This window comes from Zea mays, chromosome 2 (assembly GCF_902167145.1).
Source record: "Zea mays cultivar B73 chromosome 2, Zm-B73-REFERENCE-NAM-5.0, whole genome shotgun sequence".
Taxonomy (NCBI): Eukaryota; Viridiplantae; Streptophyta; class Magnoliopsida; order Poales; family Poaceae; genus Zea; species Zea mays.
Window position 1 is genome coordinate 16,190,652 of NC_050097.1, and position 25,872 is coordinate 16,216,523.

General features: G+C 52.4%; 2 protein-coding genes across 5 annotated transcripts; one reads left to right on the forward strand and one right to left on the reverse strand.

Moving 5' to 3' along the window:
- Nucleotides 1-11,179: 11,179 nt before the first annotated feature.
- LOC100285901 (uncharacterized) lies at nucleotides 11,180-13,594 on the forward strand. Its single transcript, NM_001158790.2, has 2 exons — nucleotides 11,180-12,945; nucleotides 13,359-13,594. Exons 1-2 carry the CDS (start codon nucleotides 11,527-11,529, stop codon nucleotides 13,482-13,484), a joined length of 1,545 nt encoding a protein of 514 aa, NP_001152262.2. The 5' UTR covers nucleotides 11,180-11,526; the 3' UTR covers nucleotides 13,485-13,594.
- A 1,184-nt stretch (nucleotides 13,595-14,778) lies between these two features.
- Nucleotides 14,779-25,315, reverse strand: LOC100193189 (uncharacterized). 4 transcript variants are annotated; one of them, XM_008668937.4, is made up of 8 exons: nucleotides 25,070-25,315; nucleotides 23,429-24,271; nucleotides 22,490-22,761; nucleotides 19,087-19,187; nucleotides 17,843-17,950; nucleotides 16,626-16,847; nucleotides 15,649-15,775; nucleotides 14,779-15,302 (listed from the first exon to the last, which is right to left on the reverse strand). In XM_008668937.4, exons 1-7 carry the CDS (start codon nucleotides 25,213-25,215, stop codon nucleotides 15,671-15,673), a joined length of 1,797 nt encoding a protein of 598 aa, XP_008667159.1. In that variant the 5' UTR covers nucleotides 25,216-25,315; the 3' UTR covers nucleotides 14,779-15,302; nucleotides 15,649-15,670. The 4 variants fall into 4 exon arrangements, with proteins under 4 accessions (XP_008667159.1, XP_008667158.1, XP_035820402.1 ...); XM_008668936.3 differs by having other exon boundaries at nucleotides 15,644-15,775; nucleotides 25,070-25,284; XM_035964509.1 differs by having other exon boundaries at nucleotides 23,429-24,237; nucleotides 25,070-25,257.
- Between the last annotated feature and the right edge of the window lie 557 nt (nucleotides 25,316-25,872).

The following is a 25,872-nucleotide window of genomic DNA, read 5'->3' on the forward strand; positions in this document are numbered from 1 at the left end:
GGTGCGCGCGAGCGCACCCGCTGGGTGTAGCCCCCGAGGCCTCGGAGGAGTGGTTACACTCCTTCGAGGTCTTAATACCTTGCGTAACGCTTCGGCTGGCCTGGTCGTTCCCTCATGCGAACTGGCCGTAGCCCGGGTGCACGGTCGGGGCCCAAGCTCTCGGGCTGGTATGTTGACGCTGTCAACGATTTGGCCGGAGCCGGTTTTTGCGAGAGCAGCCCCCGAGCCTCCGCACAGGGCGAGAGGACGATCAGGGACAGACTCGACTTTTTACATACGCCCCTACGTCGCCTTTCCGCAAGGAGGAGGGGGGGAGTGCGCCATGTTACCCTCGATGGGCACCGAACATGGTGTCTCCGGTGAGCTGCAAGCGGGTAATCCGAGTGGACGTCCGTGCCCCGTTCGTTGGGGGTCGGCTAGGGGCCCATAGGCACGCCCAAAAGTACCTGCGGGTGATTTGCCGGACCCGGTCCCCTGGCGACGGGGTCCGAGGGCTCGATGCCTCCCTCCGATGGGATTCCGTTACAAGATCGTTCCCGCTGGTCTCGGAAATGTCCTAGGGTACCTCGGGAGCGCAGCCCGAGCCTCGGTTATGTATCGAACGTACCCCTGGTCATCCCTCGCTCAGTGTCTGAGGCGACTGTGAACCCTTCGGGGGCCAGCCTTCGAACCCCTGATCAGTAATGGGCGCGGAGCCCGAGTAGCCTGAGGCGGCCATGGAACCCTTCGGGGGGCTGGCCTTCGAACCCCTGACCAGTAGTGGGTGTCGGGCCCACGCGATCTGAGGCGACTGTTGAACCCTTCGGAGGGCCAGCCTTCGAACCCCTGATCAGTAGTGGGGGGCTCGGAGCCCGGTTCCTTCGTGGAGAAGGATCCCTTTCGGGGTATCCCCCTTTCCCGGTCCCTGTTGCAAGAGATAGAGAAAGAGGAAAACGGAGAAGGATACGAAATTGAATGACGTGGCGTACCTTTTCTGACGCGGTTATTACGGCGAAGGTGAAGCGTCGTGCGCTCCTCCTGCCAGAGGCGCCGCATGTCCCGCCGCGGAGTTAATGCGACGGGGCGAGTGGTTGGCGGGGCGGCCGTTACGCGTGCGCGAGCCGTTTCGAGGAACGGCCGTGCCGCTTCGCGCTTTTCGAATCCTGCATCCGGTCCAGGCGGCGTGCTGGAAACGGTTTCGCCCTGGCCTTCATATACTTGAGAGGGGGTCCGGTGACGGTTCTTCGCTCCGCTCCCTTCTTTTCCCTTTAGGTTTTCGCAACCCGGGAAACTTTAGTCGGAGGAGAGAGAAACCGCCCTCCCTGCCCCCCCGCGCCGCCATCTTCTCCATCTTGGTGATGGCGGATCGAGTGACCATAATCCCCCCGCGCGATCCGTGGCCCTTCTCCACGGTGACGGCGAGTGATCTGGAGGAGCTGGTCGGCGAAGGTTTGCTCCGCCCCCTCACCGACAAGCATCGGCCAGAGTGGATTCCTCCCGTGGGCGGAGCCGCTCCGTCCCCACCGCCGGGGTATGTCGTGAGCTTCGTCTCCTTCCATGAGCGGGGATTTGGTGTGCCGACGGGCCGCTTTATGCGGGCCATCCTATTCCACTACGGGGTGGAATTGCACAACCTCTCCCCCAACTCCATCTCGCAGGCCGCGATTTTCGTAGCGTTATGCGAAGGGTACTTGGGGATCGCTCCTCATTGGGATTTGTGGACTTACTTCTTTCTCGTCGAGCCTTTCGCCTTGTCGACGGGGGAGAGGAGGATCCGTGCAGCGGTGCGGGCCGGCGGCTGCACTCTCTTGTTGAGGCAGTCGCGGGCGTTGCAGTACATTCCTGCCATTCTTGCGTCTTCAAACAAGGGGTGGCAGCGCCGGTGGTTCTACCTCCGGAATGACGGTGAGTCGCTCCCACCGTTTTCCCAGCGAGTAGTTACGGCTGCCACCGACGCCTGGCGCCACGAGACCCCGCACGAGAGGCAGAAAAATCTCGAGCCCCTTCTCCAGGCCCTGAAGGAGTTGCGGGAGGGGGGACTTACCGCTGCGGGAGTGATCGCCGCTATCCACCGTCGGAGGGTGCTCCCATTGGCGGAGCGGCGGCTGCCGCTCTGGGAGATGACCCCGGAAGCTGACTGGGAGGGGTCACGGATGTCTCCTGATCCTCTCCCCTTCGACGCCCTCCAATGGCGGGTGTCGGCCGCGATGGGGAAGCCGGACCCCCACGCATACTCCCAGCTTCGGATGCGCCCCGACCAGGGGTGCGTGACTTTGGTAAGCGTTTGCTCCTCCCTTCTTCGTATATCTGGTCGCTCCGAGTCCCTATGATCGGGTTCCTTTCTCCCCTCCTTTTAGGATGTGGGGTGTCACAAACCCTCCCTGCCACGGGTCCCGGAGGACGCGGTGGGCCGTGCAGCGCGGCGGGTCGCCGCGGAGGAGAAGAAGAAAAAGAAGGACGCGGAGAAGGCCCGGGCCCGCGAGCGGAGGCGGGCTCGGGACGCCTTGGAGAAGCGCCGCCGCCAGCAGGAGAGGGACGGACTCCCGAGGGAGCCGTCGCCGGAGACGCCCGACGACGATGACGACGATGATGATGATATTGATGACGACATGGCCGCCCGTCTCGGCCTCAGCCTCGGCCTAGGGTGTGGCCAGGAGCCGTCGAGCCAGCCCCCGAGCGAGCCGACTCTGTCAGCCCCCGAAGTCGGGGCGTCGGGCGCCCGACCCGAGGCGCGGGGGCGAACCGAGAGGTCACCTGACCCCTCAGCCGGAGGAGCTGAAGTAGTTCCGGAGGTCCGGGCCAAGGCGTCTGTTCCCCAGGGGCCGCCGCTTGTGTCGGTGGCGCATGGGGGTGACCCTCAGGTTGTCGCGGCCGTGTCCGGGGAATCTGTCTCCCAGGCGCCCCAAGCACAGGCGAAGCGGACCTCGGCGGCCGTTTTGAGAGCCGGGATCCAAGAAGGCTCTCCCCAGGCGCGGTGGATCATGGCCCGGAGTGGGTGAGTACCTCGGAACGTCTTCGTCTTGGCCTCCCATTCGTATGTCTCGGTTGTGATCCCCTTTCCTTTTTATCCAGCAAGCGAAGTCATGGCCAGACCGACCTGGCACCCCGGAAGGCCCTCAAGACGGCGCCGAACTGTGCGGCCAGCGCCATTCAGCCGACCCTTTCGCGGGGTACCCCGACATCGGGGGCTCGGGCATCGCCAATCTCGGAGGAGCGGGCTCCCGAGGCCGGCTCTTCAGCCGAGGCGGCGATCGTGGTTGAGGAGGCGGCTGACACCCACGTGGCTCTGAGTTCGCCTGTCGTGCCGGTCATGCCGGCGCCTGCCACCGCCGAGGTTGCCGCCGTCCCTGTCGAAGGGTGTCCAGTTGCCGCCAGCGCCGGGGTGGCTGATGCGTCGGCGCCCAAGACCTCAGAAGAGGTGGGCGCGGTCGTGCAATCCATCCAGCCGGGTGACAGCCTCATCGCTGTGCGGCGGAGCACCGAGGCCCGGCGCCCGTTGCTCCGATTCCGGACCCGCGAGGCCTCGAACCCCGTCTTCGTTCTCGATGATGAGCAGGAGGACCAGTCCTGGGGTGAGCTCCGCGAGTGCGCAGAGGCAACGGTGGGGTCGCTCCGGGCGTCGCTGGAGGTTTTCTGTAGAGACGTCCCCAGAATCCTCCAGGTAGCGGTTTCGGGCATACCTTTTTTCCTTCTGTGAGATACCCGTTGTGATGCCCTGTTTCCTTTCCCCAGGATCTGACGGACCGGAGCGCCGCCAAGTCGTCGTTCATCCGCCGTGAGGTTGATGTCTGGGGCTCGCTGCGATCCCTGAGGTCTTCGCTCGCCGGGGCTACCACGCGCCTTTCTCAGCAGGATGCCAAGGTGGCGGACCTCCAGCTACTCTGCGCCGACCTGAGAGCCGAGGCGGCAGCAGCGCGCGCGGAGGCGCAACAGCAGCGATCGGAGCTCGTCCGGGTCGTCGAGGAACGGAACCGACTTCAGGGCCGGGCTGCCGAGGCCGAAAACCGAGCCGAGACCCTCGCGGCTGACTTAGCTGCGACCCAGGTCGCGGCCTCGGAGCACCGTGCCCGAGCCGGAAGTACGTCTTGGTCCTCCCTAGTTCTTTTTCTTGTTCGTTTCCCTTGCTTGTGCTTGAGGTATTTCTCCTGGCTATTTGCAGAGCTTGAGTCCGCCCTTGACGAGTCCGCCAAGGCGCTTGCTGAGGCGCTTGCCGGAGCCGCCGAGCAGAGGGAGGCGGACCTCGCGGTCATGTCCGAGGCCGTCTCGGACTTTTATCGTGTCCTCGGCTCCGGCGACGTCCCTTCAGGAAGCTCCCCTCAGAGCCGCCTTCGAGCCTTAGGTGGTCACGCCCGCGGCAGAGTCCGCGAAGCGTTGCACCACGGCGTCAGGCGGGCCTTCGCCGTGCTCGCTTCTCACTATGTTGTGGACCTGGAGCGGGTTAGTGAGGGGTACTGTCTTCCTGACGAAGACGATGCTGCTCTGGCGGAGGTGCAGCGGCTTGACGCGGTCGCCGCGGGTCCGAGCGCGGTGCTGGCGACCACCTTTGAGGCGGAGGTGCTTCCTCCTGCGACGTCACCGGAGGCCGAGATGGACCCCACCGATGGCGGGGGTGGAGCTGAAGGCGCGGCTCCTTCCCAAGGCGGCGCCTGATTCTCGTTTGAACAGTTTCTTGTTGAATACGCGTCTCACCACGGCCGCTGAGGCCTGAACACTTTTGTCTTTCTTGCATGGAGTCGTACTCTCCTTTCTTTCCATCTGCATGTTCGTCCTAGCTCGTTAATAATGGGGTGGCTTCTCGAGTTGGGCCATTCTTCGCGGCAGGTGATGAGTGAGGTATCCCTAACCCGGAGGTACGGGAGTTCCTCGGCTCAATCGGCCTTGCCGTTTTCATGTACCCGCGTTCGCTCCTCGAGACCCGGCTTCTGACATAGCCGGGAGAACGTAGCTGGGAGAATGCAGGATGCCCCTTTTTTTTGATTTAAAAAGATCTTGACGCAGAGGGGTACCCTCTTTGTAGCCCCCGAGGGAGGGTCGGGCTCCGCCAAGGCGAGGCCGATCCTTCCTTGATGATCGAGGCGCAGAGGCTGCCTGACGGGTCGGGCTCCGGCCCGAATATCCAGCGAGTGCTCGGCGACATCCCTCGGTATGCCGGGCATGTCCGAGGGACTCCACGCAAAGACGTCGGCGTTTGCGCGGAGAAAGTCGACGAGCACTGCTTCCTATTTGGGGTCGAGCCCGGAACCGATCCGGACTTGCTTGGTGGTGTCGCCACTGGGGTCGAGAGGGACGGCCTTGACCGTCTCCGCTGGCTCGAAGTTGCCGGCGTGGCGCTTCACGTCTGGCACCTCCTTGGAGAGGTTCTCCAGGTCGGCGATGAGGGCCTCGGACTCGGCGAGGGCCTCAGCGTACTCCACGCACTCCACGTCGCATTCGAACGCGTGTTTGTACGTGGGGCCGACGGTGATGACCCCGTTGGGGCCCGGCATCTTGAGCTTCAGGTAGGTGTAGTTGGGGACGGCCATGAACTTCGCGTAGCATGGCCTCCCTAGCACGGCGTGGTAGGTTCCTCGGAACCCGACCACCTCGAACGTCAGGGCCTCCCTTCGGAAGTTGGAGGGTGTCCCGAAGCAGACGGGGAGGTCGAGTCGCCCGAGGGGCTGGACGCGCTTCCCAGGGATGATCCCGTGGAAGGGCGCAGCGCCTGCTCGGACGGAGGACAGATCGACGCGCAGGAGCTTGAGGGTCTCGGCGTAGATGATGTTGAGGCAGCTGCCCCCATCCATCAGGACCTTGGTGAGCCTGACATCGCCGACAACGGGGTCGACGACGAGCGGGTATTTCCCCGGGCTCGGCACATGATCGGGGTGGTCGGCCTGGTCGAAAGTGATGGGCTTGTCGGACCAGTCTAGGTAGACTGGCGCCGCCACCTTTACCGAGCAGACCTCCCGGCGCTCTTGCTTGCGGTGCCGAGCCGAGGTATTCGCCGCATGCCCTCCATAGATCATGAAGCAGTCGCGGACCTCGGGGAATTCTCCTGCTAGGTGATCTTCGTTCTTGTCGTCGTCGCGGGCCCTGCCACCCTCGGCGGGTGGCCCGACCCTGTGGAAGTGACGCCGAAGCATAACGCACTCCTCGAGGGTGTGCTTGACGGGCCCCTGATGGTAGGGGCATGGCTCCTTGAGCATCTTGTCGAAGAGGTTCGCACCTCCGGGGGGCTTCCGAGGGTTCTTATACTCGGCGGCGGCGACAAGGTCCGCGTCAGCGGCGTCGCGTTTCGATTGCGACTTCTTCTTGCCTTTCTTCTTGGCGCCGCGCGGAGCAGATGCCTCGGGAGCCTCTTCCGATGGGCGACCCTGGGGCTGCTTGTCTTTTCGGAAGATAGCCTCGACCGCCTCCTGGCCAGAGGCGAACTTGGTGGCGATGTCCATCAGCTCGCTCGCCCTGGTGGGGGTTTTGCGACCCAGCTTGCTCACCAGGTCGCGGCAAGTGGTGCCGGCGAGGAACGCGCCGATGACATCCGAGTCGGTGATGTTGGGCAGCTCGGTGCGCTGCTTCGAGAATCGCCGGATATAGTCCCGGAGCGACTCTCCCGGCTGTTGCCGGCAGCTTCGAAGGTCCCAGGAATTCCCGGGGCGCACGTATGTGCCCTGGAAATTGCCAGCGAAGGCTTGGACCAAGTCGTCCCAGTTGGAGATCTGCCCCGGAGGCAGGTGCTCCAACCAGGCGCGAGCAGTGTCGGAGAGGAACAGGGGGAGGTTACGGATGATGAGGTTGTCGTCGTCCGTTCCACCCAGTTGGCAGGCAAGGCGGTAGTCCGCGAGCCACAGTTCCGGTCTCGTTTCCCCCGAGTACTTTGTGATAGTAGTCGGGGGTCGGAACCGGGTCGGGAATGGCGCCCGTCGGATGGCCCGACTGAAGGCCTGCGGACCGGGTGGTTCGGGCGAGGGACTCCGATCCTCCCCGCTGTCGTAGCGCCCCCCACGCCTGGGGTGGTAGCCTCGGCGCACCCTTTCGTCGAGGTGAGCCCGACGGTCGCGTCGATGGTGCTCGTTGCCGAAGTGGCCCGGGGCCGCAGGCGCGGTGTTGCGCGTGCGCCCGGTGTAGACCGAGGCTTCCCGCATGAATCGGGAAGTCGCGGCATGAGGTTCTGAGGGACAACCTTGCCTTCGGGAGGCAGTGCTCTCGGCCCGCCGGGCCGCAGCGCCTTCCAGGAGATTCTTGAGTTCTCCCTGGATTCGCCGACCCTTGGTGGTTGACGGCTCCGGCATCGCGCGGATGAGCATTGCGGCGGCTGCCAGGTTCTGACCAACCCCGCTGGATGCGGGCGGCGGCCTGATCCTGACATCGTCGGCGACGCGGTGCTGGAGACCTCGGGGCAGGTGACGTATTTCTCCGGCCAGGGGTTGGCCCACCCACGCCTGTCCGACGTCCCGACGGATCGGCTCAAGCGCTCCTGTTCCCTCGTTGAGCCTGGCCTGCGCCTCGCGGACTTGCTCGAGTTGTGGGTCGTAACCCCCCGCCGGAGCGGGGACCACAGCTAGCTCCCGTGGGATGTCGGCGCGAGGCACCGGCCTAGGGAGATCACCGTCCTCCGGCATGCCAAGATGGTTGCCTTCGGAGGGATCCCCTAGCTCGATGTGGAAACATTCGCGGCTTGGGCCGCAGCTCTCGTCGCCAAGGCTGCGGCTTCCATCGGAACAGTCGGATAGGCAGTAGTCACAAGCGGTCATGAAGTCCCGCACGGCGCTGGGGTTGCCAAGTTCGGAGAAATCCCAACCGATGCTGGGATCGTCATCTTCCTCGGACCCAGAGGGCCCGTAGGTCGAGACGTCCGTCAGTCGGTCCCAAGGCGACCGCATACGGAACCTCAGTGGGGTTGCACTCGCCTTAATGAGAGCGCCCGCCAAAACGAGGTCGTTTGGCGGGTTGAGGCCGAGTCGAAATGACGCAAGATGGGAGTTAGTCGTTACCTTTTGGTCGACGAGGAGCGACGTAGTCACATCGGGGACTGGTTGCACCATCATCTCTGGTCCGAGGGCGACGTCCTGCAGGCTTTCCGCGAGCGCGCCGGCGCCGTCTTCTTGCTCGGGGTCAGCGTGCCGCGGGGGGACGGCGCTTGCCTCCGTCTTGAACGCGAGGTCAACGTCCGGCGTGCCTTCCGTCGGGGTGTCGGGGGCGTCGATTTGCTCGACGGCCGACGAAGCGCGGCCTCCCACCTGGCCTTGACGGCCCCGTCTCCTCCTCCGTTGGCGGGGGAGAGAACGGAGCGAGCCCGAATGTTGCCCTTCCACCACGCGGGGAAGACGTCGTCGATTCCGCCGCCGGCTGGCGGGTTGTCGGCCGCCATTGTCGTAGTCGCGCGGCGGTGGAAGGAGTATCATGTCGTAGCTGCCGTCGAAGGACATGAACTCAAGAGTCCCGAAACGAAGCACCGTCCCGGGGCGGAGAGGTTGCTGGAGACTGCCCATCTGGAGCTTGACGGGGAGCTGTTCGTCAGCACGCAGCAGGCCCCTACCTGGCGCGCCAACTATCGGCGTTTCGAGACAGGGGGGTCCCTAAGCCGACGAGTGAGTGTGCTGCGTGCCCCAGCCCAGATGGGTCGAGCGCGTGGGCGAGCGCGAAGGGGGGAGAGGCGAGGTGGCCGGAGTCGAGCGTGAGAGAGGTGGAAGTCCCGCGGCCTTCGTGTTCGTCCCGCGCCCAGGTCGGGTGCGCTTGCAGTAGGGGGGTTACAAGCGTCCACGCGGGTGAGGGAAGCGAGCGGCCCCAAGAGAGCGCCTGTCCCGTCCTCGGTCCCGCGCGGCCAACCTTCTCTGAGAAGGCCCTGGTCCTTCCTTTTATAGTCGTAAGGAGAGGATCCAGGTGTACAATGGGGGGTGTAGCAGAGCGCTACGTGTCTAGCGGAGGGAGAGCTAGCGCCCTAGGTACATGCCAATGTGGCAGCCGGAGAGATCTGGGCACCCTGCTGGTGTGATGTCGTGGCTGTCGGAGGTGCGGCGGAGCCTGGCGGAGGGACAGCTGTTGGAGCGGTCGAGTCCCTGCTGACGTCGTTCTGCTTCCGTAAGAGAGCTGGGGGCCGCCGTCGTCATAGAGCTTGTGGAGCGCCATCATTGCCCCTCTGGCGGAGCTGGCCGGATGGGACGCCGGTCTTGTTCTCCGTGACCCGAGTCGATTCGGGGTAGGATGATGATGGCGCTTCCTGTTGACGTGGCGGTCTGTGCCCTAGGCAGGGCGACGTGGGGGTTCCTCCGAAGCCGAGGTCGAGTCCGTCTTCTGTTGCCGTGGCCGAGCCCGAGCCATGGGGTCGGGCGAGGCGGAAGTCGTTCGGCCGAGGCGAAGTCCGAGCCCTGGGGTCGGGCGAGGCGGAGTTTCGTCGTCTTCTGGGTCTTAGCCCGAGTCCGAGCCCTGGGGTCGGGCGGAGCGGAGTTTCGTCGTCTTCTGGGTCTTAGCCCGAGTCCGAGCCCTGGGGTCGGGCGGAGCGGAGTTCGCCGTCTTCCGGGTCTTAGCCCGAGTCCGAGCCCTGGGGTCGGGCGGAGCGGAGTTCGCCGTCTTCCGGGTCTTAGCCCGAGTCCGAGCCCTGGGGTCGGGCGGAGCGGAGTTCGCCGTCTTCCGGGTCTTAGCCCGAGTCCGAGCCCTGGGGTCGGGCGGAGCGGAGTTCGCCGTGGCGCCTTTGTCAAGACCTGACTGCCGGTCAGACTCACTCTGTCGAGTGGTGCTGCAGTCGGAGTGGCGCAGGCGGCGCTGTCCCTCTGTCAGACTGGTTAGTGGAGCGGTGGAGTGACGGCGGTCACTTCGGCTCTGCCGGGGGCGCGTGTCAGGATAAAGGTGTCAGGCCACCTTTGCGTTAAATGCCCCTGCAATTTGGTCAGTCGGTGTGGCGATTTAGTCAAGGTTGCTTCTGAGCGAAGCCAAGGCCTCGGGCGAGCCGGTGATGTGTCCGCCATAAAAAGGGGGCCTCGGGCGAGACGGAAGTCTCTCGAGGTCGGCTGCCCTTGGCCGAGGCTAGGCTCGGGTGAAGCATGATCGAGTCACTCGTGTGGACTGATCCCTAACTTAATCGTACCCATCAGGCCTTTGCAGCTTTATGCTGATGGGGGTTACCAGCTGAGAATTAGGCGTCTTGAGGGTACCCCTAATTATGGTCCCCGACAATTTTGAAGTGATAAATAGCATGGTTAACCACCTTATTTGCTCTTATTGAATGATAGTCATGTTGCCATTCACTAAGATGCATCCACAAGATACCTCACACACTCATATCTAATATTACTTTTCTTATTCTTCTCCTCATGGGTGTCATGTCAGAACATTTTTTCTGCTTGACATGGTCAGGAGAAATGGGTGAGACAACCTCATCCACATCAAAATCATTATGCTTAGGAATTGCACTACCTCTATTAACCCTTGGAACAACTAAACTTCAATTTTATAAATACTGAAAAACTATTCTTATGTCTTCCTCATTTTCATGTGGTGTAGTTTTAATCATAATACACCTGGGCATAGTTTTAAGAAAGGGACAAAAATATACGGTAGAGAAATACATATTTAGATAAAGCCATATGTAAACAGACACAAAGAACTACCACTTGCCATGTTTTGTTCATCCCTGCCATTCACCAACAGCACTCATACTGTACATAATCAAGTGGCCTACAAATAGCCTACAAATAAAGAAGATACAAGCAATTAGGCACACATGGGTTGAATACAATTCTTTGTAATGCTACAAGCAATTTGTTTATAATATGAGTGCTACCTTCACGGATGTTTGTAAGTGGGAGGTAATTCTTTGTAATGCTACAAGCAATTTGTTTATTATATGTTTTTACCTTTTCTAAATTCCCATGGCGTATATTTTTAGCTTTTCTAAATTCTCTAGAAAAACAGTTTGCAATTGAGGGAGCCAAATTCCAGCAAAAGTATGGCTCCAAGCCACACGAGCGTCAATCGGTCAATCCGTTTCTATCGTTTGTTCAATCTCCGTTTCGATTTTTTTTACCTCATCTTCACAACCCAGATTATTAATGATACCATTTACATCCTCTCTCTCTCTCTCTCTCCTCTCACACACGCATGCTTCAGTGAATGTTGATGCGGCGAAACAGCGTCAGCAGCAAATCTCTAGGCCCCGCTAATAAACTATCTCGCCATTAGCAGTAGGCGGCGGCGCGGCAGCAGCAGCCCGCAGGCATGCAACAGCTGCAGCGGCACGGGGAGAAAAAGGTGGGCAAAAGCGGGCACGAAACCGAAGCGCTCGCCGACCCACCCACCGCACCGCTCTCCCATCCCACCCAAATCGCCGACCGATAGGAGAGAACTCGAGCTGAGGAGAGAGAGAGCAGCAGGCGGCGGCGCGGAGTAACACGCGGAGGGGAATGCGCAGCCCGTGTGAGCCTCTCGCCCCCGCGAAACCCCACCGATTCTGATTCCGCCGGCGAAATCGGGCGCCTCGCGGCTCGGCCGGCTAAGCGGTGGACGGCGGCGCCGAGGGGTTCGTTCGATACGGTGAGGGTGAGGCCGTGAGGAGCAGCAGCCACGGCGACGGGGATGATGAAGGGAGGGGGCGGGAAGGAGACGCTCACCGCCTCCTTCCTCCGCTTCCTCCTCCTGCTCCTCCTCCCCCTCACCGCCCTCTACTTCTTCTACACGCTGCACCTCCTCCTCACCTCGGCGTCGTCGGCCGCCTCCAACTGCGCGCCTGACGCCGTCTCGGTCTCCCGGATGTCTGCCAACCTCACGGCGGTGGCGGAGAAGCAGCTGCCCCCTTCCACCGTGGCTGGGTCCACGTCGACAACGCTGCAGCACGTAGTGTTCGGCATCGCGGCGTCGTCGCGGTTCTGGGACAAGCGTAAGGAGTACATCAAGGTGTGGTGGCGCCCGCGCGGCGCCATGCGGGGCTACGTGTGGCTGGACCGCAAGGTGCGCGAGTCCAATATGTCCACGGCGCGCACGGGGCTCCCGGCCATCAGGATCTCGTCCGACACGTCCGCCTTCCCCTACACGCACCGCCGCGGCCACCGCTCCGCCATCCGCATCTCCCGCATCGTCTCCGAGACGTTCCGCCTCGGCCTCCCCGGCGTGCGCTGGTTCGTCATGGGCGACGACGACACCGTCTTCTTCCCGGACAACCTCCTCACCGTGCTCAACAAGTTCGACCACCGCCAGCCCTACTACATCGGCTCCCTCTCCGAGAGCCACCTGCAGAACATCTACTTCTCCTACGGGATGGCGTACGGCGGCGGCGGCTTCGCCATCAGCCGGCCGCTGGCCGAGGCGCTCGCGCGGATGCAGGATGGCTGCCTCCGCCGGTACCCGGCGCTGTACGGCAGCGACGACCGGATCCAGGCGTGCATGGCGGAGCTGGGCGTGCCGCTCACCAAACACCCGGGGTTCCACCAGTACGACGTGTACGGCGACCTCCTCGGCCTCCTCGCGTCCCACCCGGTGGCGCCGATCGTGACGCTTCACCACCTCGACGTCGTGAAGCCGCTGTTCCCGGACGCGAGGTCGCGCCCCTCGGCGGTGCGGCGGCTGTTCGACGGGCCAGTGAAGCTGGACACGGCGGGGCTGATGCAGCAGTCCATCTGCTACGACAGCGCGAACCGCTGGACGGTGTCCGTGGCGTGGGGGTTCACGGTGCTGGTGGCGAGGGGCATAATGTCGCCTCGGGAGATGGAGATGCCGGCGCGCACGTTCCTCAACTGGTACCGCCGCGCCGACTACACAGCGTACGCCTTCAACACGAGGCCGCTGGCGCGCAGCCCGTGCCAGAAGCCGGCGGTGTACTACCTATCGTCGGCGCGACGCGAGGCCTTGCGCGGCGGGGAGACGACGGTGACGCGATACGAGCGGTGGCGCCATCCGAACGAGACGCGGCCCGCGTGCCGGTGGGACATAACCGACCCGGACGCTCATCTCGATCACATCATCGTGCTCAAGAAGCCTGACCCCGGGCTCTGGGAAAGGGTAATCTTTTGTGCCACATCATTCCTTTTTCTTATCTTGCATCCATAAACTGCAACGCATGAGCATGATGCATTGCCGTTTACGTTTAGAGAGGACAGACAACTGGCCGATGCACAAACTGTCTAGCATTGCTGTACATATAACCAAACTCTTAAAGCACGGAATCAACAAAACTGTATCGTAGACCAATATGTTGCTTGGATTAGAGTACTGTGTACGCAGCCAGGTACTCACTCCGTAAGAGGCAAGCTTATAAGAAAAAAAAACACAGAGTTTGCAATGCCAAGATGTAACTTTTATAAAATCGGATGCTGTTTATAAAAAGCTGGACCTGGATAGTACTAGGCTGAGGCAACCCCGATGTTTTATGTCTAAATAATCGTGTCACTGATTTGATGTAACATGTTTTGCAGTCTCCGAGGCGAAATTGCTGCAGAGTGGTGTCTTCGCCCAAGGATGGGAAGAGCGGGGAGAAGACGATGACCATCGATGTAGGCGTATGCAGGGAAGGCGAGTTCAGCCAAGTAGCAGGAGCATGAGCTTTTATTAGAGATAGATGAAGATAGGAAGATTTCAAATTCTTTTCTTCTTCCTTTTTCTTGTACGAGTCCGTTCCTCGGAGAGTATGAACTTGTCTCGTTTCAAATCCCACCTTTTTTGCATGGCGCTTTGCGCGTGTGTAACTACAGTTCGCAAAGCGACAGAAGGCCAAGACTTGAAGTTTTGGCCGGGGGTCCCGCCATGGCGACGGCAAGTCAACCCGCTGCCCCCACGCCCAACGGCTACGGCGGTGGTATTTTGGCTGGCGGAGACGGGGTGCACGGCACTGCACGGCGTCAGATCAGTCTGGGTCACTGTGAGCCTGTGTCGCAGCACTGCTGCTGTTGCACTGCGGTAGTGCGGTGGGGCTATTGTCAAAGCGTGGCTCGGCACCCGCGCGAGCAGGGCAGCCATCACTCATCATCGCAGGACATGGCGGTGGAGTGGCTACATAGAAATCTGTCCTGGTCTGGGCCTGTGCAGGGTACGTACAGCTGAAATCAGATCCGCCGCGTGTCAATTTCTGCTTCGTTTGACAGTGTGTGCCCACGCCGCGGAAGCGTGTTCGGTGGCCTTTTTCGGCGTTCTGGCGGAATGGGCGACCGCATTTATCGGCTAGATGCTTCATTACATAAAACCAAGGCTCTGTTTTTTAGTACATTAATAGTAATGTTCATTGACTGCGCCGAACTGTCCGTATCATGGCATAGATGCTCGTTGATGACAACCTCAACAGGTGGCAGCGTTACAACACGCCATGCGACGGTGTGTTCCCCTCATGATGCGCAAGTTGCAGGCAGCAGCACATGGTTCACTGGGCACGAATAGGATGTTTCCATGCCGACGTCCTAATCTCGTACATTACGTGATATATATATAAAAAAAAGGAGAGCTTCACCTAGTACTTAATGCCGACGGGTATGCCAATCTCAAGTATTATTTACTGCCGTTGCGAGCGTGAAAGCTGGATCCAGACGCCTTCCATGCTGCCGTATGAGTCTAATGACATTGGTTCCAAACTGCCAGCAATGCTCATGGTTTCAGTGGGTTCGTCAGCAATAGTAGCTGGCTCATGGTTTCAGTGGGTTCGTCAGCAATAGTAGCTGGCAATATTTAAATCGAAACTGCAGCCTTCGAGCACCAAAACCTTCTCCAGCGCGTGTCCCACATTGCCTACGACACGCAAACTTTTGAGGAGTACTGCAACCACGCCACAATGGTTTTGTATTCAAGACGATACTGTAGCTGCAACCAGTTAGAAGGCATAAAAAAAAGGAGTACCGAGGATTAAAGAAAAGGTGAAAGTAGATCAGTAGAATTGTAGAAACATGCTGATCATGGCAGCCTGTCAGTACTCTTACGTTCAGCATGGTAAAACAGCGGTGGAATCTATCCTGGGGCATGCAAGTCCAAGTCCTCAGGAATGTTCAGTGTCAAACACGAATTGCTTCAAGATGGTCACCTATTAGTCTAGTTAATCGAGTACTACGTAAAACACTAGAATTTCGAGGATAAAACCCAATATTTCACAGAATTGACCAATAAAACGCTCAGGGTTCATCCACAGGGCAGGCGTGGGCGCGGTGCAAACGTTCACCAGTATACATAGACAAAGAAGCTCCCAGAAACGGATCCAAGCACCAACCAAAAGGGACGACCACAAAAGGAAACAAGACCTTAGTTCCAAAGAAAACGGCAGTAACAGAATAGTATTGGTAGTGGGTGTCCATGGTCTGAAGACATAAAACGTTGAAGAACAAAACGGCTAGGTAGCGTCTGTATGAAGTTCTGCACTTCTGCAGGCTAACGGTATTTACCTGCCAAGGAATGCAACCCCCTCATCAGAAAAAGAGTGTGGAAGTGAAGATATATATATATGAAAAGCTGTAGCAAGAAAATCTTTAGTATGCAGGTTACAATGAACCAACAAGCAAACTGTTCAATAACAGTTGCAAAAGTTTGTGAGAAACAGGAAAACCATAAACCATATAATGCTCTCATGGTTAGAAAAAAAACCGTAACTAAAAAAAATGTAACCTAAGAGCCAAAGAAGAAATGTTGCAAGTAACTTAACTTGATAAGGCTTAAGGCTTCATGGCTTTTTAGCATAGTAGTTATGCATCTACAAGTTAAAAGAACCAAATATTGATGTACTAACCCTACTTAAAAGTGCCGGAAGCGTGAATTAACAGCACTGCATGGTGCTTCCCAGTTCAATGCCATGTGATTTGATAATCCTAGCAGCTCCCAAAAGAATTTCTTGTTGGGCAGATAGCCACTCATCTTTCCTCTGTAAAATAAACAGAATATTTGTATCAGGCTTCAAAGAAGAAAAGACTATTCCGAACTTGCAGTGAGTTAGTAGTAACAAACTAGGGTAGTTTTATGCCAAAGGCTACCATTGTCATGATAACCAACAGTGGGAAATCATATTCCCTGTGCTGTGGTGCAAAACAAGTGTGTTAGTAGTAACAAACTACTCCCTCCGATGCCCTATTATTTGTCGTTAAAGACAACGACACGGTCTCCAAAGAAATAACTGTGGCCCATGTTTTTTTGTTAAAATACAAATAAACTCTTAATACATTTATACTTTTATAAAAGTACTTTTTAAGACAAATCGGTGCATATGAATATTAGATTTCAGAACTAAACAACAAAACAGTTATTTGTAGTCAAAATTTTATAAGTTTGACTCAAACCTTATCCAAAACGACAAATAATATGACACTGGAGCGAGTAGGGTAGTTTTATGTCAGGCTACCATTGTCATTATAACCAACAGTGGCAAATCATATTCCCTGTGCTGTGGTGCAAAACAAGTGTATCTCTTTTGCATCCAAAAAGGCATAGATAATAGGAGACAATTCCTTTGAAGCCATTATAAAAGATCTGAATTGCAGATAAACTAGCTAATTGTTATCTAAATCTCTAGATAACAACTATCTCACAAGCTGGACCAAATTAGATAATAGTGATAGCTACTAACTACTATCAGCTAATGGATCCGAACATGCCTAAACTTTTGACATGTGTGCTTGAGGAGGTAACGTGACATGCCATAAACCCATAATAATGTGGCACTAAATCCAGTTGGAGTAAATAGGTACATGAGCAACTTTAGAATAAAACAAATATACCATGTTTTTTAGGTTGCATCCAATGATGAGCTCTCCATATGAACTTTCCAATCTCGAGAGATAGCAGTAAGGAACATCACTATCAAAGGACACATTTTGATTAGACCTTAACATAGTCTTTATCTCCTCTGATGCAGAAGGAACCTTCTCAATATCCTCAATTCGAATAGGAATCTTTGTCACACTAGCTCGCCAATTAGCTCGTGATCTGTTAACTATCATCTGCAAGTTATTTAGAATATCATGTTACAAGGTTCACCCCCTACCAACCATGCCAAAGAACAAGAAACACAGCAGAAAAAATCCTCATGGTATCATTCCGAATATGTTACAGCAGAATGGATTTCCAGAATTTTTCAATCAGCTATTCAACAGAAAGAAGGGCAGGGCTGGTGCAGTGGGGAGAGCCGCCTCACTGAGTCACCAGGTCGTGGATTCGAAGCAGCCTCCCCGCATTTACAGAGAAAGGCTTGCCTTAACTTGGTTTATCCCCTTCCCAGAGCCCACACATGTATGAGTCTCCAACACTGGGTCTGTCTTTTTTAACTATTCACAAAAAACATTTGACACAATATCTATGTTCCCTCAAACTTCTAATAGAAAATTTCTTTCCAAATATTTCAAAGGAAATAAAATCATAAACAATACAAAATGTCATGCATTCCAATTAGGAGTGGCTTTAGCAGTCATGCATTCTAAGTTTCCAACTAGAAGTACAGAATCAGTTTTCAAAAAAAAATCTAAATTCAAATTTAACTAAAAAAATTGTGAGCGGCTTTTGCAGTTAAAAGACTCAACAGTGATTCGTGAAACCATGGCTGGTTGAGCAAATCATTATCATTTTTATAAAATAATGCATATGCTGGATTAGAAGTGTGCAAATTTGGGGTCCTGTTTATGGTCTTATAGTGATGTATTAACTCAATAAATTAAGGTGACAAACTGACAATATCCCAAATCAAGTAAGTACATGCTTCTTTCCATGAAATTATACACATTACACACACACACACAAGATATTACACACAGCAAAATATGACTACTGTCCTGTGCGTCCGAGAAAAAAATGACTATTGTATATTCCACAATTTGTAAGCCGCCCTGTAGGCACAAAGGACTAATTTGTATAAAAGCATGTGCAATGATGGTCACCTTTGTCCACGCACACGCGTTTCTAAAATTTAAGAAATGTCCAGTAATAGAAATGGTTACCATACCTGACTGGAGAACAAAGAGTTGGGTACTATGACAGGGAGCTTTTCTGGATTGATCAATGAAGTAGAAGTGAGTCCTATTTCAACCACCTTGCCTTCTATTGACCCCGCCTAAAATGTAAAACTCACATTAGCAAATGCGAGTCTACAACTATAGAACATAGTAAGAATCTAAAAAGGGATGTAAGATAAGTATCACCAGTCCAAATTGACCATTTATTATTGTTTGCAAACACAAGAGGGAAGGATGGTGTTTCTTGAAATTTCTCGTGCACATAGACTAACATGTACTCAAAGCATAAATACATGAGAAGCATTAACCAAACTAGCAATTTATGAAAAGCATATGGCATCCTGTATACTCATAGCTATTTGAACAGTTCCCCACATCTATGTTCTCTTCTTATAAAACCACTTAATAACCATCAGTGGGCATCCATTAGGTGAGACATCCTTTTGAATTTTCAGTTTGGATGCTTACTACTGTGCTTTATCACAATAAGAACTGAATTGCAGTTTACATAATCCTCCAAGCAAAGTACATCTGTTTAAGACGAGCACATGCTAGCAATGAGCAGTGTTTTGTCCTGAAATCAGGATATCCTTCTAGTGATTAGTAACATTCCTCCCTTTCTAAAAAAACTCGACTGGTGGGGGAAAGACCACCCCCACGGTATTTCACTAAGAGCTCCACCGGAGCCCGTCCGAGAAAAGCCACGAAAGTTGGTCCCCTCATACATGGGGATGCCACCCACTATGGTTTGGGCCTTGACCCGTGCTTTGACGCTCAACCCACACAACCAACCCCATATACCCCCCGGGGCGTCCACCATAGGTCAGTTCACCCATGCCGACCAAAGGAACCAGCTAGTGACTTTTCTTAACCTCGGCCTGAAATTCAGGCCCAAGGGGAGGCGAACCCAGGACCTAAAGAGTGCTATTCAGATCACCTAACCGACTCAGCTAGAGGCCCTTTCACACAATGCTTCTTTTCTCATCCTTTACAAATTACAACACATCTTTTTACTCCACTATCACACAAGTAATTGCTTGAGAATCTCACAGTACTTGCGAGTCACGGTACAAATCATCTTGTTATTGTTACCAACATCTATAACGAAACAAGAATTGAGTATTTTATCCATAGTTCTACACTGTCCGCAAGTGAAATGAATGAAATTTACAACTTACTAGTCCATCGTTTCAGCAAGTGTCAAATAAAAAACACCAAAAAAATATGAAGGCACCTTTATGTAGTCGTTAACTGAGAATGGCTTAGAAAATTGCAAGGAGAACCCACTAAGAATGTTACCAAGAACATCTCTAGCAGCAAAAGCAGTAGCAACACCTAAAGTATAAGAAACACAAGATAATTTCAGTAATGTTAAACAAATATAAGTATTATCTACTTTAGTAAAAAAAGGTAATAGGAATAGTTAAACAGAGCAGTCAGCGTGCATAACCACTATTTTTGCATTTTGCCCATATTGCTATAAAGGAGTCAAAATTCATAGTCCTGACATAACTGCTACTGTATTCCTTCTGCAGTAACTAATCACAATATTGTAATGGGAAGAAAACAAGGGTGACACATGTACAGTATTTCCCTATGCACAACAACATTTTTTTCTTGAATAATGTAGGAGAGTCGTGTGTCATTTCATTAAGAAGAAATAGTACAATGAGAGACCAAGAGGCCTCTCCATGACCCAACCCTTTAGGGCTTTTTGAAAGTAAAGTATTTTTATAGTTTCTAAGCAATAGCATGATTTATAGGAATACCAAAGTATTTTATGCCATGAGATGTTTGATTGGATTCCTAAAAACTATGTTTTCAAAACCATGGTATTCTAGATACCATGGTATTTTTAGAGTATTGAAAACTCCACTCCAACCAAGAGTTTTCATGACATGACTAGCTTTTGCCTAACATCATGGTTTACAATGTTGTATCTAAATCTAAACAATAGATAGTATTCTTTGAGCTGGCCAAAACTATGGTATTGTGATGACAATTGCAAAGTATAGTATTGTAAAAACATGGTTTTGAAAACCATTGTTACTAAACAGGCACATACAATACATTAACACCTATTACAAAACTGAAATATAAAAATGACCTCAACAAAAGACACCTCAGGACTGGTCCGTGTCCCCTCCCACTTCGTGGAGCACTGCCTGGTCACGAGCTTCAAAAACACAAGAATTCCTATGTTTCCAAATTTCCCAGGATACCGAATGATCAAAGCATTGAGCCCTTTTTCTAAAGACTCTAGGTAGCCCCTTGAAAAGCATTGCACCACCAACTAGACAAGCGAAAGACAAAAGGTTCAAGCACTTGAGCAATTAGACCCAGCCTCTGGAAGATGACTGCCCAAACCTACCTTCAAAGAACGCAAAGAGACGAGGGTCTGCTGAACCATTTCATCCATTTGGTCACAGAAGGGCTGAAGGGGTAGGCAGCCATATGTGGTAGTCCTCTCTTAGCAAGTCAAACAGCTGTCCAACATCTATTGTTAATAGCAAGCCAAATGAAGAACTTGTCCATCTCTAACAAGAAGCTGAGAAAGGGTGACCTCATGCAATGGGTTGAGAAGATAGCGGTCTGTCGTCCTCGTTGGAATGCATCCCTCCTAAATCTTGCTGGCAGAACTGCCCTGGTTCATTTTGTGCTTTCTGCCATCCCGGTGTATCTTCTTAGAGTCTAGCGTAATGATTAAGGCTTCCGAGTAGCACCTCCAGATCCCGGGTTCGATCCCCATCGGGGCGAATTTGGGGCTTGGTTAAAAAAATCCCCTCGCTGTGCCCCGCCCGCTCTCGGGTTACGTCCTGCGTGCCACCCTCCGAGTGAGCCGTTGCAGAGTGGGTGGTGATGGCCCACTAGTGATGGGAGGCTAGGGTTCGGGGATTTTCTCGCCCGGAACCATGTTCCGGTCTCTTCTTAATATAATACCGGGAGGGCGGTCTTTCCCTCCCAGGCCGAGTTTTTTTTCTTATTGCCATGGATATCCCTAAATGGGTGATTAAGGTGATTGACAAAATTAGACGAGGTTTCCTTTGGAAGGGAAGAAAGGAGGTGAAAGGAGGTAGTTGTATTGTGCCATGGGACTAAGTAATGAGGCCGCTGAACCTGGGAGGACTTGGCATACCTAACCTTCAGTTTCAGGGTTGGGCTCTACAAGCAAAATGGCTTTGGCTAAAAAAGACTGATCCCAACAAGCCATGGTGTCATCTAGATCTACTCATCCAAACTCAGGTCAAAAATATATTTGAAATCTCGGTGGATTCTAATGTTGGTGATGGAAAAAATCACCACGTTTTGGTCTAACCTTTGGCTGAATGGCTGCTCCATTGCTGTCCTGGCACCAGAAGTGTTTCAGAAGGTAGACATAAAGGTTGCAGCTTCTAGAACAGTGGCTCAAGCTTTAGATAACATATTTTGGGTAAGAGATATCAAAGCCCTCTCCTTGATCAGTATACAGCAATACCTTCTCCTGTGGGATACTGTTGATGAGGTATTGCTGAATGACGAGGACGATCAACACATATGAAGAGTGGAGACATGAAACTTCTGGAGTTTCTCTTCTAAATCCTGCTATAAGGCCGTCCGCAGCAGATCATGTAAAATAAAAGGATTTGTACTGTAGATTACACTGTTTACAGAGTGAAGTTTGAAATATGGAATGAGATAAGATAGCTGTTTGAAACAACCTAAGGTTCTTTTCACGGGCTCTATCATTTTTGAGCCATGGGAGAGGTTATGGGAACCTTGGGCGTCCCCCAAAAGTAAGACTTTTATTTGGCTGACCATTAAAAACAAATGTTGGACAGCGGACAGGTTGCAAAAAAGGGGGCTGTCCATTATGTGACCAAGAACAAGAGACAATTCAAGTTCAACACCTCTAGACCTCATGTGTGTTTGCTCGGCAGTTTTGGTACAGGATTCTAGCCCCCTTTGGGTTGGGGCACCTGACACCCAGTGCTAACAACAGTTCCTTTGCTGAATGACGGTGAGAGGTTTGTAACAGTATTCACAAAGATAAGAAGGGTTTCAACAGCATCGTCATCCTGGGCGCCTGTTGATTGTGGTTGCAGAGAAACCGGGTTGTCTTTGATGGGGAGTCCCCCTCCATTCAAAAGGTGTTGCAAGGTTTTCTGGATGAGTTAGCTTGTTGGACTATGGCTGGAGCCAAGGAGCTGGGCAGCCTGGGTTCAGCTGGGTCTTTTAGGGTCGCTGGGTCGAGTTATTTTGATGCTATGTAGTCTTTCTTTTATGTGGGTGTTTTGGCCCAACCTAGCTGGGTCTTTCTTGCAAGACTTTTTCTTTCTCTTCTCTAATTTATAAAGATGTGCAGTTCTCCTACGTGTTCGAGAAAAAAAAAATGAAGAACTTGCCGCGCAGCGGGACCCAACTTTTACACATGTATTTCTAAGGTGCAAATCTGATAGTCCACATGCACAACGTTGACATATTGAGCTATTTATGTTCAAAGTTGAAAAGGTCTAGGAATCGTTTAGTGTAACAGAGTCCTGAATTCTTGATTTATCAGTACAGGCAGTGAAATGGACACACTTTTGGATGGACAACCAGAGATCTAGGTAAGTTCCAGTGGTAAATAAGGAATTTACTTGTGAAAGTTAGTATGTTACCTCCCACACCACCAACAGTTAATATTGATTGAACAGCTATACCACAAGCTTCAGCAAGACCCATTACTCCTAGTCCAATCAGTCCCAATGAAGAAACCTTATCAAATGCCGATATCCTGTCGCGATCAACACTTGAGGCATCTAGTTTGGTCATAGCTTTAGCAATGAAGTTGGTTTTCCACCTCTGAAGGAACCATACAAAAGACAGAACAAATGCACCTCTCCATGCCTGTGGAAGGTAAGTTGATACGCTTGGTGCAATAAGTGTTGCCCTATGGAAGAGAAACTACCACAAATATAAGCATCTAGAATAGAACATTATATGTGCCACTTTTTCACCAGACCATAATTACTAACGTCATGGTAGAGAAAAAAACATTTTGTGCACCAGCATGGCAACATTAATAAACAAACATGAATCAACAAGGTAAAAAAACAATGTATATTGTGATGGAACTTAGACAACATTGAAGAAACATCAATTTCAAAATGCTTATTCTGGTAGCAGTTGCATATCTCTAGCTTCTTCAGAAAAGAACAAAGTGACTACAGCAATACTGAACTGCTACAAGTTTTCTTAAAATAAGATAGAACTTGACATTCAATTAGCTCTAAAATGCGAACGTTTGCAAAAGGGTATCTAACTGAGTTGGTTAGGTGGTCTGAGTAGCACACTTCAAGTTCTAGTTTTGACTCCTCGTGGGAGCGAATTTTAGGCTGGATTAGAAAAGAAGTCACTCGATGGTCCCCTTGGTCGGCAGCATGGGTGAACCGACCTATGGTGGGCAGAGAAATACCATGGGACGGTCTTCCCCCGCCGACTGCTTTTTTAAACAATGCAATGGTCTGAAGAAAATATCTTTAGCACAGAACACAACTATCAGGAGTTCAGAACACAGAAAAGACAATTTTCTTTCACAAAGTTAAATAGAAACCTACATTTCTGAAAATGCCATGAACGTGATCAGATATTTTGCAGGATCCTCTAATGCACACCAGAGACTAGTTTGGTACAAAACATCATTCTTGGTGGAGTTCCCCAGAAGTGCTGATATAGGACTTTGTGATGCGTACTTGTGAAGCCTCCTTAGAATGATAGGCATGACCAACCATGCCATCATTGTACCAAATATTGTTCCGCCAAGTGGAACAACTACCTTTTCAAGATTTGGATATGTATCAAATAGCTGCTGGACATGAGGTGCAACTGCATCAGTCAGCTCCTTAACTTTCTTGCCTGCATCAGTGGTAGCATCTATAGTAGACTTGCGAGCATTGTCCAAGATTTCAATCCATGAACCCCCACCAGCACCTGCAGTGCCAACCTCAGAGCTTTCTGTAGAAGGAAGATTAGAGACACCACTCTGCGAAGCTTCTGGCTTGATTCCAGTATCTGAGGAGTATCCACGATAGAAGCTTGAAACACCTAAGAATCCTGGCAATGCACCATGTCTGGACTTTGAAGTAATCAACCAATTAGTGTCCATACGGCATGAAAGGGGCAACCTTCTGATCGTTGACACATAATTAACTGCAGAAGCAGAATGCAAATCCACCACCCTGATATGGTTAGCAACAGAAAATTCAGGTTTTCTTGAGTGCTTAGTGCCGCTGCTGAACCACCTCAGAACACCAGAAGATACAGATGGGCCAAAATATGTCTCCATTAGAATCTGACTAGCAGCTAATGGACATGACCGACGCCAAATTGCTGTGATCCCTGACATACCAACTTGACACGAATATTTCTGGAAACAAAAATATGCCAGGAAAATTCTTTTCCTGACATGTGAAATCAAATTAATAGGCAAGTTTCACAGGCCCACATAATGAAAGCATTAATATGGTTCTGATGCCTTTTCTTTTCGTACATACAAATGAAATTTATGCTACAGATTGAGGATAGTATCAAAATTGTTAGTAATGATTGCAAATAAAGGTTGGACCATATTTACTTATCACTTATATTTTCACTATCCTAATAAATACTTATAGAAGCATACACATAAAATTTCCTCTAATGGCAATTGCACCTAATTACTTCCATGGATCAAAAGACGCCAAGCTGATAAACAAAGGGAAGCAAAGTCTGGCTACATAAAATTTCAAATCAAATGTCCCTCCATCTGCTTCATGAAATAATCAAGGTGTAAACTATCGCAACATAACAACAGATTCTGTAGTCATCCTAAAAACAACAGATTCTATGGTCATCCTAAAACTGGATTCGAACTTCTACTGAGCTAACACCGCAAATAACTAGCACACTAAGTGCCTGGAAACAAAACTAAAAAAGAGAAAACACCACAATTCCATTCAGCTCCAAAACGAGAACATCACCCAAAGTTTAGTTCAAACAGCATACCCATCACGCCCAGCATACGACCGCTCCTGCGCTCCAGCTGCTAAGGAGCAAAGAGCAAAAGTGCCGCCACCCCAGCCGTTCAGGAGCGGACCCAGTAAAGCAACACGGACGTTTTTTTGCAAAAAAGTTCTAAGTTGATAGGGATCATCAAGTTTTAAGCCAGGGTTGGGTGCTCGGTTTCGCACAGCAGAAGGGAATAGAAGGGGTGGGAATACCTAGTGGGTCGTCGTCGCCGGTGAAAAGACCGACGAAGGCCTTCAGCACCTGGCTTAGGGCGGCGGAGCGGCGGCGGAGCCGGTAGCCCAAAGAGAGAGCGATCCCGGATCGCGGCGTGAACCGTGTCTCCGTGAAGCTGAAGCATGCGTGGAGTCGTGGAGACAGACAGAGCGCACGCGGGCCCTGCGGCGGATGGCGGAAGCCCAATCCATAGTTGTTCGGTCGAGGCCTCGAGGGAGAGGCAGTGCACTGCACGGGCCTTCTCGTGGGCCGTACTGTATTCTGTTTCGCTCATTTCTTTTTAATTTTTTGGAAAGGAAAATTTCATCCTACCTCACTAAACTATTGTTGTATCGTAATCTGCGGAGTTTTTAGATTCCTTTATATTTAGCATCATCTAAATACACTAAGGTGTCGTTTGGCTCACATATTGGTAACGTAATGGATAAACGATAACGTTAAATCATGTTTGCTTAAGTCCAACCGCAATCAATACTACACTATAAATTGATACCGCCTAATTCAAATTTGTTACCGCCGGTATTCGAGTGTGAATCATTACCATTACTATTTACGTTATATTTCGTGAATCAAACGGTACCTAACATCAAAGGGTCTAATTTATTTGTCAACCACTTGTTCAACTCTAGGTAACTGTGACAACTCTAAGGGTTTATTTGGTCCAGATGTAAATTCCTGAAAATATAATTCTAGTTATGAGCTACGAGGAAATATGTTGTGAACTGACGACTCAGAGAAAGGTAAAATATACTCCCTCCGTTTCTTTTTATTTGTCGCTGGA